The sequence below is a fragment of the Doryrhamphus excisus genome, chromosome 10 (genome assembly GCF_030265055.1).
Source record: "Doryrhamphus excisus isolate RoL2022-K1 chromosome 10, RoL_Dexc_1.0, whole genome shotgun sequence".
NCBI classification, from domain to species: domain Eukaryota; kingdom Metazoa; phylum Chordata; class Actinopteri; order Syngnathiformes; family Syngnathidae; genus Doryrhamphus; species Doryrhamphus excisus.
The window spans coordinates 21,056,834-21,070,873 of NC_080475.1; the positions used below are offsets into that span (position 1 = coordinate 21,056,834).

A 14,040-nucleotide genomic window follows, 5' to 3' on the forward strand; every position below is an offset into this window, starting at 1 on the left:
CGCATTCCAAGAACATGCTAGGTCAATTGGCCACTCCAAATTGGACCCCGCTTCTCGCCCAAAGGCAGCTGGGTAATGTAGTGTATGGCACAGAGAACAGTCACGTTTCCGGCAACGCTCCAGCCATCGTCTGATAGAACAATAATAATAATAATACATTTTATTCAAAAGCGCCTTTCAGGACACCCAAGGTCGCTGTACAGGAGATAAAAAACACCAATATAAAATACAAGATAAAAGACAACAAACAATAAATAAGAGCATACAGCTAGAAGAACAGCTAGTTAGCTAGCAGTGCAGTAGCTAGTTCACTTTAGTTAGCTAGTTTCTCGTTTGATTTGGCATGAGAACACCAACACAGTTAATATTCAGAAACCAGGAATCATTTTATCAATAAAGTGAACTTTATTAACAGTAAAAAGTTTCCAGAATAACGAGGGCGAAGCATTTGTAAGGGCAGAAACATCTCGGAAAGCAACAGGACTTTTGGAAATAATGAGGCAGTTAAACAAGTTGAACTTTGAGGTAAAGTGTTTTGTCGTGTTATACATCACTCACAAAATATCATATCACATGAAAAGATCACACAAGGAGACACAAATCCGTGCCTCGTTTCTCACGTCTTCACTTCACATTTTGAAAAATAGTTTCACAATTTTAGGTAGAAGCCGAGTGGTGACAAGCACACATGCTGTGTTCCACTCACACCCGTGTCTCTTTATTTCACAAACCAAGTGCAGTTTTGTTTATTTTTTTTTTTCTCGTCAAACCATCTCAAGTACATTCTACAAGGAAAAGAAGCAGCAAACCCACAATAACAAACTGAGAATACTGAGTTTGGTCTCATTCATGTTCCCAAAATCAAGACTAACGGAAAAGTCACTGTACTGTAGCAATAAGGTATTTGGGTGCCATAAAGAAGCAGGAGGTAACATATCTTGTGAGGAATATGCTGGATAAGATTTGGAATATAGCTGATTAAATACACCACGGCTGAAACAAGCAACATTAAATATTCACTGGAACCCAACCGACTTGATTTCTAAACAATGACCTTGTTTCTGACGAAGCTTCTCGTAAGCTAAAATGATATCAAATCGTCAGTCAGTGCAGCAACTTCAGTGAGACGGCGAGCGCACCGCCGCCGTGGGAATCTGAGAAAGGCGCACTATTCCAAATTAAATGGCCGACCTTTGTGAGTAGACAGCAGCGGTTTCAGTGCAGCAGAACAATCACAACAAAGTAAACGCCATCGAGTCTTAGGTGAAGACTTTTCATATATAAAGCAGATATTCTACAGGTGCAATCCTGTGAAGGTCAAAGAAACCCGGGCCTTCGTGGTCAGGGTTTTTGTTGGACACCTCACGGCTCATGGTCTGATCTGCACCAGTATTCTAAGGCTCGCTTTCAAATCCAGAATTTAACGCAAGAGAAAAGCTACTTCCGCTTTCACGGTTTCGCTTCGTTTCACAGAATCCCCACGATATCAGCGGGTCAGGCTCCGTGGACGCTTGCAAATATCCTCTTTTGGGATTTCACATGCTGTAAACAAGATATAGTTAAGGCAGTCCTTTCAAGCTTTTATCCTCTGACAGAAGCCCCCCCCCAAAAAAACTCTCTCAGTGCATATGGAGCATACCAAGGAATCTCATAGTGCATGGGTTTTCTTAGCAGGTTTGAAAAAGATCACCATCCTCAAGCTAGCCTCTGTGACAGTTTAGTTCGGGGGTCTTAAACTCAATTTAATTGGGGGCCACTTGGGGGAGCTAGGGTCTGGGCGAGACTGGGCCGCATCAAGTTTTCCAAAAAAACAAAAACGCATTTATTAAAAACAGAAAAATGAACAAACTTTGCTTTGGTTTCGATTTTCTACAAGAAAAGCTCTGATAAAACATTCCACTGTTCTCAAATATCTTCATTTTTCTGCACAAAATAAGATGAAAAATAAATAAACAAATCAAGAATAAAGAAAATCAATCAATCAGTAATAAATAAATATAATAATAATAAAAACTTAAGAAAGCACATATAGTTGGTGGGTAGACAAATGATTTTTTTCACATTAAAATGAACAAAGCATTATTAGAGCCCTGTAGACATGACAAAACACGACTATAGTCACATTTATACTCTTTTTATTTACAACATATTGCGCAACTGCAGGGTCTCGAGACACATGCTAACTCGCAAACTAGAGAGCTAGCGACCTAAACAGTAGCCTCCAAGTTATTTCCTTTAAACTTAAATAGCCAAAAACTTAACCACTTCCACACGGATCGGGAGGATAACTATTAACAGTTATTTAACCTTTAACATGAACATTAATTAAAAACGTAATAATTTTTTCTGGGTACATGATACCATACAGCATCCATATCAAACTTTACATTAAACTTTCATATCAAGGCGGGGGCCTCAAACTAGTGTCCTGCGGGCCACATTTGGCAGAAACCAACTAAACTGTCACACAGGCTAGCTTGAGGATCGTGACATTTACTGATTTTTTACCCGCTGCTGCTCCTCCCCATAAGTCCTCCAGCGCCCCCCAGAGGTTCTCCCAGAGGGGGGGTGGAGGGGGGGTGAAAAAATGTTAAAATAGTGCATCCTAAGGACGCCAAATGCGATTCTTCGAATGTAAACACGTTGCTTTGTTTTCTACCTGTGCACACCAGCTCTCCATGAAGCAACTAGGAAAAGATGGCTGGTCCAAATTCATCAGCACCCGTTCCCACGCTTTTTTTTTTTTTTTTTTTTACTTTGGGGGAATCCCCCACGAAGGCACTTTTGAAGCAAAATCACATTTTGCCAGATGATTTAACAAGAGAGTGCAATCAATTGCCGTCAAGAAGTTTGAATTGTCCAATTCTGACTTTTAAACCGGGGATTCTGGTGCAGAACAAACATGAGCCCACGACGCTTTGAGCAAAACAGTCACGCCCCCCCGCCTCACCCCTACCTGCTCCATCAGGCCACCTGGTGCTCCCCTCTGCTGATGTGCGAGGAGAACTCGTAGCGGTCCCGGCTCCGGTGGCCGCAGATGTTGCACTCAAAGGGCTGGTGGAAGCCGTGGCAGCCCATGTGGATGGTGAACATGACGTGATCCAGGAAAAGGATGTGGCAGTGGTGGCAGTGGAAGGAGCGGAGGTGCTGGCCATCCCGGTCCAGCACCCGCACCGTTTCCCTGCACGGGAACGGCGAGCCGGATCTCCTTTTCACCGGGACGGGGGGAGCGGGACACACCCTGCCCCACTCCGGGTCCATCTCTTTGGCCTGGCTGGGGCTGGAGGCGGGAAGGCTGTGGGACAGTCCCAGGGTTGGGTAGGGGAGGTGCTGGTTGTGGTTGGAGGTACTTATTTGCACTGGAGCCCTTGTGCTGTGGTCTTCGGCTGTGCTCTCTGTGTCTGTGGAGTCGGGACATCCGTTGGGTGAGTGGGTGTGGCCGTGGACTGAGGAGCGACCTTCACACCCTTCACCTGCGTCTTGACCCGACTGGCCGAGAGGCACCGTTGTGAGTCTGCTCGGGACTCCTTGAGGAGGTACGTTGCTGTGGATGGAGCTCATGACTGTGCGCAGCTCGGACAAGAAGGCGGGATGGAGCTGAGAGAGCGTAGGGTTCTCCTCTTGGAGTTGCTTCCCGCTCGATCCGGTGCACTCGGCAGCTGGCTGGGGGGTCAAATGCTCCCCTTCCCTCTCTGACCCAGAGGACAGATCGTAAGGTGCCTCGGGCAGGTCCAGACGTATGTGCTTGTCAGCTGGGAAAAAGACACCAGTGATGGTCTGATGGTCTGGCCTCACACGTCTTCAACCGAGCACCTTCATCGTGGTTCGGATGGATGGACGTCCAATGTACAGCTAGGTCCAGAAGTCGGAATTGGTGGCCGATTCCGCTAAAAACTCTAAAGTTACAGCGTGTGTTTTGTAGACGCGCATTGAATGTTTTGAAATAAATCAAGTCCATCTGATTCATGGAGTCTAATTTTGGGATCGGTGGTTATTAATATTAGGGCTCGGGGTATTAGGGTTGGAGGTGTAATCATTTTAGGGGTCTGGTATAATTGTCTGAATAACGTTTTACAATTTCATCCTTTTTTGTGCCGTGGTTTGGGAAAATGAGCTAACACAAATTAGGATACTTTACACTGTCACAGAGTTGCACTTGTTAAGTATTACAATTACAACTGTAATTGTACTGTAAATACTATAGTATAGTAACTTATATTATATAACGTATAGTAACTTCTGTATATTATGATGCCCTTTTTGTTGTGCATGGCGTATTTAACTTTACTGCTTAAATAGATGGATGGATGGATAGATCCCGTATAATACCATAGACAAAAGAAGATAAATAATAAATAATAATAATGTGGAGAATAAATAGATGACATCAAATGTGAACAACAATGTACAGCGTAAAAATAATAAATAATAATAATAAAAAAAAACTTACCAAGAAACTTTTGTGGCGTCGACCTCTTCCGTTTGGTGATGCTAACAGCTAATCTATCTACAAAGTGCTGCTTGTCCTCGGATGGCTCGAGTGCAGGTTTAGTCATTGACTCGATATTTAGTGACTTGACACCTACAAAAAAGGTGGCAGTTCAAGGCTAATTGATAATATTTGTCGGAACAATCCCACATGGTGTTGTGTGTCACGTTACCCTGCTGTACTGCCTGGGTGTTGATGACCCCCTGCTGGTCCGGGCTCTTTAGGAAAGCGTGGCAGCGCTCCTGGTGGTCCTCCAGTGTGCTCTGCTGTTTGTAGCTGCGACTGCAGTAGCTGCACTTGAAAGGTTTTCCCCCTAGTGGTGAAGATACTGCAATTGAAAGATAAATAAAGTACTTTTTTAAATGAATTCTAATAAAGCTAAGGTAACGGAATATTGAGAATGCATAATAAAATAAAGCGCATGTTACTTCATTCAATTACGTAGGCTATTCTTGACTAATAATCATGACTAATAATGGCCTCAAATTCACAGTTTGGCTTTACAGTATTTAGGTCAACGATAATAATAATTTCCTCTGAGCTTTTCTACTAAAATCTTTTCTCGATCACTTACTGTTAGCACATACAGTATTATGAATATCATCACATCAGCTGCCCTATAAAAAGATATTGATATCAATATTTGTGGATGTGGTCTGCAATGGAATAGATTTGCTTTTTCACTTCTTAATCGAAGTTTCTTTCTTTCTCTGTATGATGCAATGTAATTCTAGTAGGGCTGCTCATTGATTAAAATATTTAATCGTAATTAATCACAATAAATCACAGACCGAAAGACGTTTTTGTGTCTTTGCAAACTGCAAACTATAAAAATAAACATCAATGATATCAATCAAAACAGCATTATGATATTTGACCATTTCTCGTACAAGGAAATACTACGAGTCATTATAATGTTATTATAATAACAATATAGCGCTATGGCACTGGATAGTACCTGCATGGGTACGTAGGTGTCCGGCCAGGGCGTCCCGGCGCCGGCAAGCGTAGCTGCAAATGGGGCATTTGAAAGGTTTCTCTCCAGAATGCAGCTTGATGTGGCGTAGCAGGTTGCCCTTTTGGGTGAAGGAAGCCCCACACTGGTTACACTGAAAAGGTCTCTCACCTGGCAACACATCGGGGGTGCATGAAAGAGATGCAGAGATTGTGCGTATTTTATTTTGGAGCTTTACGGTTTATGTTTGCTGGCATCTTCTCACCCGTGTGACTTCGCTTGTGCACCATCAGCACATTGGGTCCGATGCAGATGATCCCGCACACCTCGCATTGGAGCTTTCCACTGGCAAGCCGAATGGGTCCAGGGGAGGCGGGATTTGAAGTGGCCATGTCACTGTAGAGATGACCTTGTCCCACCCCAGCATGCTCTGCACTCTCCGTTCTGCTATCTCTGACGGCCCCTCCGTGGTTGGGCCGCGGTGATTCATCTTCACTGCACAGCTCAACCTTAATGGAGTGTGCTGCACGGGGGGGGGGGAATACACATACATCCTTAAATCCATTCAAAGATTACAGCCAATCAGGCAACAGAAGCTTTTAAACTGACCGGTGAAGGAGCAACAAGTTGACACCTGACTGTTTGGGCAGTAAATGTCCTGCTCCGCGGATGACGCTTTACCGTTGCCTGAAATGGACAACCGACGTCAGAATCTGATGACAGGTGAACTTATTAATATAAGTTTTATTTCTTATATTCTGTATATTTACCTGATGCATAAGAGCATCCATTGCAGTCATCAGCGTTCATTCTTTCACCAGATGCCTGCATCTGTACAAGATTGAAGACAGGAATTCAATTCATTCATTTTCTATACCGCTTATCCTCACGAAGGCCGCGGGGGTGCTGGAGCCTATCCCAGCTGTCTTCGGGCGAGAGGCGGTGTACACCCTTGACTGACTGGTGGCCAGCCAATCACAGGGCACATATAGACAAACAACCATTCACACAGGAATTAAATATTAAATGCAATTTTTGGACTATATTTTGGATTTAAAATTTTGGAATTAATTTGACAATTTTCAAATGTCATATGTAATTACATTAAATTATATGTATATGGCAGGGACTTCAGGAAACAATAACCTTAAAAGAGAACTGCACTATATTCTGTGCATTCTATGCACTACAATGTGAGAAAACTAGTTAATACGAGCTAGCTAAAATGTACGTCATTGGGACACAGCTACTTTGACATTAATAGCTACATTGTCCTAAAAAAAAACTTTCCAAAAACGGCAAGTACTCCATTTCCATAACTGACCTGTATATAAACCGTATAGTTGTGAGTGACGTCTCAGCATCGCTCAAAACGCCTCAAGCTATCCCCTAGCAACGCAAGCTAATACTGTTAGTTTTCATATGTTACATAATCATAGCATGTATACAAAACAATAAAACATTGTTTGTTTTATTTAGAGGGCTTTGTAGTCAAAATAGATGTGTGACAATGACAATGTGCATTGTTAGCTAGCTCATATTAACCAGTTTTTAGGTGTTATAACAGCATAGACCAGGCATTGTTGGAGCAGGGATTGGCGGCAGCTAGCGATTAAGATCGCTAGCTAGACTTATCCGCCTAGCTTCTGGTCTTTGGAGTCCAAAAGCAATACGGTTATAGTTTGGAGCTTGTTTTTGCCCCATGGGAAAGCTCCAAGTGGATATCATATACGTCCATGGAGTACTTTAATAGTATGTCTTGTCTTCCAAATAATATTTGTGTATGGTTGTTTAATGAACATAAATACATGTTGTTGGTGATATTATGACAGACGTCTCCTATCTCCTCAGATGATTTGGAGTAGGTCATCAAAGGATGAAATAATGTTTGGACCACCAAAGTTATGAGCAAAAAACAACCAAAATTTGACAAAAAAAAGTCCTTAAGGATCCCATATGGCTAACTCCATTCCATATAGACATCACTGTTATGGAGATGGAGATTGGTAAAATCACTTTGTTCGAGACTCTGAAAGCAGGAGGTGTGGGTTCTCTGAGGAACCTTCATGTTTATGTGTTATATGATAAATATGATATATATGATATATATGATAAATATGATATGACACACGGAAGATGTAAACACGCCGCACCTTAAGCTCCACACCGGACTGCAGTGATCGAGGAGGGCGGAAGGGAGCGTCAATGTGCCGCCTTCGGCCGCTCGGAGAGCAACAGGCGCGGATGCAGACGCGCCAGTCACATCGGGGCACGGCTGACTGGGTGGGAAATACGGACTCCCACGCCAACCGTTGACAGGGGAGCCTTTATCTCCGAGGGAGGGCGACTCCGTAGTTCACATCGGCACATAAACACCCTCCCTCCGGGCATATTTGCCCACTTGTTTGAGCCGCTCGATTACGGCCAGACACCGGCGTCTGGAGGGCGACGAGGACCGAGAGTCATGTCATCGTTGATGCGGCTGTCATCCACCCTTGATCCCATGAATCAGTAGTCGTTGCCATGCAGTGTTCAATGTTTCTAGCGCGCCGTTGCTATGGTAGCCGACCACACGACAAATGGCGTTCACCCGAGACAAACTCTCGCGAAAAAAAAACCCCACGCCGCATACTTCCAAATGATATTCGATAGAGGTTATTATAGTGTTCGCAAACGCCCAGCCGCGTCCGCAAACAGCCCCCTTACCTGGCCACCGCTCGTTGTTACCCTCTTTTTAAGTGTCTGGGTAGCTGTTTGTTTTCCCAAGCGACGGAAGCATCTCTCGGATTTTCTTTCTTTTTTTTTTTATTTTATTTTTTTTTTACCTGGGAACCCTAAACAACTTCCGGGCCCGTGCTGGGATTCAGACCGAATAATTGCACGACACAGCTCTTGATTAACAGATTGTCGAATGCATCGATTCAAGTGTAATGTCAATGCAAATCGAATGATGGTGAAGAACAACACACATTGTGAGTCTGCTTATTTTACGGCTTATTGTTTATGTTATATGTCTTTATGTTACGTCATTTTATTTGTACGACTGCTTCATGAAATCATACTTTGAGCGCAAATGTGAAAATTCGGAAAATTAAAAAGACAAAACTTTGTAATAGTGATATTAAATAGCAAAAACACATTAACTATGATGTTCTGTACGCTGATGTGATAGTGCAGTCGTGCAATCCACCACAAGAGGGCAGCAAACTGCTGTTTTCCGCCAAGGAGAGCACCCACTCTGTCAATAATACAATAATGTTTGCCAAGTACAAGGATGTCAATGATGCTGTACATCTTCTTTTGGTACATTCACACATTCCTGAGCCAACCACGTGTCCTTTTAGGGGGGGATAGGCATGGCTATGTGAAGCGGCGTGGCCTGTGGCGCCTGAGAAGAACATCATACGCCTGCTGGATTTTCACAAACGTTGCCTCGGCGTCCTTACTCGGGTTGTGGTCCGGGTGCCACGCTTTAGCCAGCTCTCTATAGCCACGAGTTATCTCTTCAAGAGAGGCTTCTGACCCCAAGGATAACAACTGGAACAGAAAAATTGACAATTTAATTTGAAGAAATTTGAGTTTCTTTTTGAAGTATTAGTCTTTCTATCTAAGTATCCATGTGCAGACTTTGAAGCATTTATCCAGCAAATAACCCACTTTAAGGAATTTTGCTCATTATCCACAATCCTAATGTGTTTCCGTTCAAGCACGTCTGTCGGCAAATATTAATCAGACTTTTACGCCGCCGACTACTTTTCAACAAATGAGGATCTTATCTTTTTGAGCCTGAATATACGATAGATGAGCCACTGGTTTTAAGAAAGAGAGAAAGTGAAGTCAATGATTTTTTTGGGCTATAGTCAAAGTCATTGTGTCCCTCCCGTTGTGTACGTTGTTAGCTCCCACATGCTAGCTGTTTTTCGGTCTTGAGAAGGCACAAAAAAAAGGGAAAGATGTGTGGTCACGTTTCACATAAGGATTGTGAATGAAGGGCAAAATTCCCCAAAAAGTGCAGTTAAGAATTGACCCTATTAGCCTCACTATTGATAGTAAAACCTGAAATCTGTTCCGCTTAGTCTGAAAATAAAATAATTAGAATAGTTAATTATTTATTGTAGTTACTACATCCATCATTCCCATTTTCTATATCACTTATCCTCATTCGGATCAGATTGCTGAAGATCTTTGTATACTTTTCCCCCCACTGCTATCTAGAGTAAGTTGTTGAGCATTCCTGTACGTCCTTATTTGCTACTTTAAGTTTTTTATTTCTACTTTTTCTCCCGGTGACTGTTTGTCACTGGAGCTTTTGGTTGTACTTTGCTTCTTACTCCTTGTGAGCGCTTTTTGTTATAATTAAATACCCTTTTTACACCTCGCCTGTGTCTCTACTCTGGGGTCTGCAACACCTGGCACATGTGCCAGCACCCATAACAGAACAATCTGACCAACATGGACTCCCCAGATGCACGTCCACTGCAGCTGGAGAAAGAAGAACAGTTTAGTCAGCTCGGCGCCAGTATTCAAGGAACGGTGGAGCATCAGGACGCACGTATGACCCAGCTCAGGAACTTGACCCGAACGTTTGGAACGATACGAACCACCTTTCCGGTAGAGCTGGGGCGGGGGCCACTGCCGAGTGGAACCGTCGTTTAGGATATGCGGCATAGAAAATGGATGGATGGATGGATTTTAGACAAATACAGTCATTTAAAAAATATATACGTTTTTATGAGACGTTTGGGGGCCCTTGGAAATCTCGGGACCTTAGGAAATCGCCTGTGTTTGCCTAATACCTAATTGCATTTCAGAATGTATGATGTTGGATGTATATATTGATAACAGAACAAAAACATCTCCATCTTAATATATAATTATATAGGCAATACTATGATTCACCTCTAAGGCCTCTTTTTCCTTCTCGGTGTAGTCTTTAAGCAGTATCTCCAGCATCTTCTTCCAGGTCTCTTCGTAGTACCCCCCTCCAGTGAAAACGCACAGGATGCGATACGGCATTAAGAAAATGTACTCCAGCACATTCCGAAGCCAAGGGAGAAACCAGAAAATATCCAGCAGTGCTGCCACACAGTCTGACAGGCGGTACAATATGGCCGTGGTATTATGGAAAACACAGTACGCTAACGGGGCAGAGAAGGCCAGCCAAGCAAGACCCAGCCTGTAAAGCCTTGGACCTAAAAAAAAAAACATACTGCTATGAATAAATATGGAATAATGTGGCATAACTTTGACTATGGAGTCATTTTTGTCATATATCTCACCAAGTTCCTTCGTTCCCGCCCGGGGTTTCTTGTACCGGCGATGCTGAGCAGCGGTGAAACTGGCCGCCAGGCTGACAGGAAGAGGGGATAAAGTGCTGCCATAGAATATGGACGAGGTTATGAGACTGGCTGTGAGTGTTTGTGAGAGATCAGAGGTCTGTTGGCCAGCAGTGGACACCAGATGCACCCCAGCACCCACACATAGAGGCAGAACTATCAAGTAGAAGAAGCTGAAGGAGCTCAGTCCAATCAGAGCCACGGTGCCGAAGTAGATGCCAACACACACCTGGCCAGCAAATCTAACTGGGTTTACTGGTGGAGGCACGGATGTAGAACGTCTTCTGTCATTTTCTGCTTCTCCATTGGCTTCATCAACATACACAGGAAGACGGACAATCTCTCGGAACCAACCGATGCCAAAACCTCCCAGCGTTAGCATCCACAACAGAGCATGGCTGTCTCTTCCCAAATAGAAATGGTGAAGCCCAAAAAGCCCACCTCCTGCCCAGAGGGCATAAGCTACCATAATACTTTTTGCCATTTGGTGGGAGTTGTGGATCACACTTTGTGCAGGTGAGATTTACGCATACTCGATGAGTACCTGTAGGGAGGAAGCAAACAAAAATCGTATGTAACATTTTTCAATTTCAGTGTTTCATAGACTGCAGATAATCTAATTCATGTACAACAGGGGTGCTCACACTTTTTCAGCATGCGAGCTACTTTTAAAATGAGCGAGTCAAAATGATCTACCCACTACAAAAATGCAAAACATCTATTTATTTTCAAATGTATTGAGGATTATTTGTACGTACAATGTATGTTGATGTACCTTACATAACCAAATGAGCCAATATTGCAAAACACACATAATTAACTATTAACATTTTTTGTAATTACCTGAGTTTACTTTGATGACTTGCACTGAATTGAACCAGCCAGGGATGCATAGTCCGGACAGTAGCTGCTGATAGCCAGCCTCAAGCACACTTCCAAATGTTTATCAGTCATGGATAATATCCGTATCATAATATCTGTATAATATTCCATATCCGTATGGAAGTGATATGTTTTTTGCCTTTTTACTTGGTCCAGTTTTTGCCTTTTTACTTGGTCCAGCTCCTTCACTCATTTTAGTGACCATAAACTTTAGCGAGGGCTTAAAATCTCGCAATTCGCCGACTAGCTTAGCACTTTGCATCGTTGTTTACGCATGAGCGGTGACCTAAAGGTCAAAATTCAGTTGTCATCTGACTGGTTGTCCTGTATGTCAATCAAGTAACGGGGATGGATGATAGGCTGACATCGTAAGTTCTGCTGCACTTAGAGACGTTGTTTGATTTGATTGGTCGCCCGAAGGGCAACATTCAGTTGTCATCTGAATGGCTGCCCTGTATGTCAATCAAGTGACGGCATTGATGCTGGGATGATATTTTTGTAATGTCACGCCGCGATCGACCAGCGATCGACCAGTACCACCTCCGCGATCGACCGGTAGCTCGCGATCGACTTAATGAGCACCCCTGGTCTAGTCTCTACTTCCGGATCGGATTTGGGATCCAACACTCATATGTTAAAATGGCTGTTTATTGTCAACTCCTATACCGTTTATCAACTCCTATAAAGTTAGCAGCACAAACCCGAAGTCCTTCTACGCACTCTGGAGTGTGACCAACCACAGCAGAGTGGGCGTGCCCAGAAGGCGGGATGTTGGTGGAATACGTACATTAAAACAGACCATTTCCGCGGGAAGCATGAAATCCAAAGAAATACAGCTGAATAGGTGCAGATTCTGGAAGAACTAGAAAGCTTTGTGTGCTGGTTATTGTGTGTAGCTGCTCTATAGGAGTCCACAACTCAATACAAAGGGCCAAAAAATGAGCACAATATTATATATATATATAAAATATATAAAATTAAATGTGACAAACATGCAGAAAAAAAGTAGGAAGGAGGAAAATTTCACATGACTATATTTGCTTGTCATTCACTTAATTTTGTGCTTCACTAGTTTATTACAAGCACAAGAAATACAAACGTCAGTATTCCGCAACGGTCCCTCTTAACAGCACGTTTTTAGATATACCACATTCTGATCAAAGTACTATTTACCCGGAGTTAACTTTCAACTAAGCCAAAAGCTTGGCCACTTATTTGATTATCGTACTTACCAAAATGGTTTTATTTCTTACGTACAGAGCCCAAACATGCAGGTCCTTTTGATAATAAATCCATTTCCGTCCTTTCTACAGTGCTGCATGTTGTTGCAAGAATTTGGACTTTGGATCATGACGGTGAAACTGGTCAGAGCTCAGCACGTGATAAACATCAACATTTAGAACCCTTGATTATTCTGATAAGATGAGAAAGTGTTGGATACTTCAGAGATCTCAGTTTATTTTACTGTACATCCATATAGGAACGGTACATGATTCCTAATCGTTTTCTCATCATAATGTGTAAAGCAGCATCACTTTCATATAGAAATTAAATGATCAGAAATGTTGCTGTTAATAATACCATCTCTCAAATGGAGAGACTAGCGATTAGCAAGGCGTCATGTTAGTTAGCTAGTATCAATGCGCCCTAAGATGGAGGAGGCATAGAAAATGGATGGGTGGACTTATACAAAATAAACACAGTTAGGTTTTGTCGGCTAGTCTAGCTGCATAGTGGCCCATGTTCACTAAACAACCCAGTGTGAAATGCCGTTAACAGATCAAAATGTTTTTTTTTTACTGGTAGGGAATCAAGAACTTCAAACACAACATCTTTAAGAATTGTAAACAAATGCAGCTTTCCCGTACGGACCATTGCTAGCACGTAAACAGAGGAGCAGAGCTTGGGGGAGGGCAGGGAGCTTATCTGGCTTACAGTCACTCCCATATCAGGAAGTCTGTCTCTCTGTGACATCACAAAGGGGCAGATTTACCACGCCTTCTGAAACCGAGTGTTTTGAGCCATGGCAAACTTCTTTCAGGTCTCACTTCCAAATGTGCAAACCTCATTATGTGAAACTTTGGCATGGTTTAACACGATAATTCTACATTCTAACTACATTTATAGGTCAGAAAAGTGGAAAAAGCATAATAGGTCCCCTTTAAGAAATGTCACATTGCTCCTAATTTTATTTTCTGTGCTATTTTTTTTCATTTACAACAAAACGTTGAGTGACTTATGAACATTTTCATAAGTAGCAACAGTGAAATACCTCCTGGTATGCTTGCACAACCTGTTGTAGTCCCAAGACCTTTCAGTGTCATATGAACGTCTGTGGCATGTTTAGAATGAAGTCAATGAAGATGATTGACAGCTAC

At 42.8% G+C, this 14,040-nt stretch overlaps 2 protein-coding genes across 4 annotated transcripts; both read right to left on the bottom strand.

Moving 5' to 3' along the window:
* Positions 1-440: 440 nt before the first annotated feature.
* LOC131137553 (zinc finger protein Eos-like) lies at positions 441-8,231 on the bottom strand. Of its 3 annotated transcripts, none has more exons than XM_058085655.1 (8): positions 8,151-8,231; positions 6,215-6,275; positions 6,054-6,131; positions 5,710-5,967; positions 5,448-5,615; positions 4,662-4,802; positions 4,451-4,582; positions 441-3,752 (listed from the first exon to the last, which is right to left on the bottom strand). In XM_058085655.1, exons 2-8 carry the CDS (start codon positions 6,273-6,275, stop codon positions 2,965-2,967), a joined length of 1,626 nt encoding a protein of 541 aa, XP_057941638.1. In that variant the 5' UTR covers positions 8,151-8,231; the 3' UTR covers positions 441-2,964. The 3 variants fall into 3 exon arrangements, with proteins under 3 accessions (XP_057941638.1, XP_057941636.1, XP_057941637.1); XM_058085653.1 differs by having other exon boundaries at positions 4,662-4,817; XM_058085654.1 differs by lacking the exon at positions 8,151-8,231 and adding an exon at positions 7,598-7,944 and having other exon boundaries at positions 4,662-4,817.
* Positions 8,232-8,393: 162 nt separating this feature from the next.
* Positions 8,394-12,998, bottom strand: LOC131137554 (dnaJ homolog subfamily C member 22-like). Its single transcript, XM_058085656.1, has 4 exons — positions 12,895-12,998; positions 10,724-11,324; positions 10,344-10,636; positions 8,394-8,981 (listed from the first exon to the last, which is right to left on the bottom strand). Exons 2-4 carry the CDS (start codon positions 11,262-11,264, stop codon positions 8,805-8,807), a joined length of 1,011 nt encoding a protein of 336 aa, XP_057941639.1. The 5' UTR covers positions 11,265-11,324; positions 12,895-12,998; the 3' UTR covers positions 8,394-8,804.
* Positions 12,999-14,040: the final 1,042 nt, after the last annotated feature.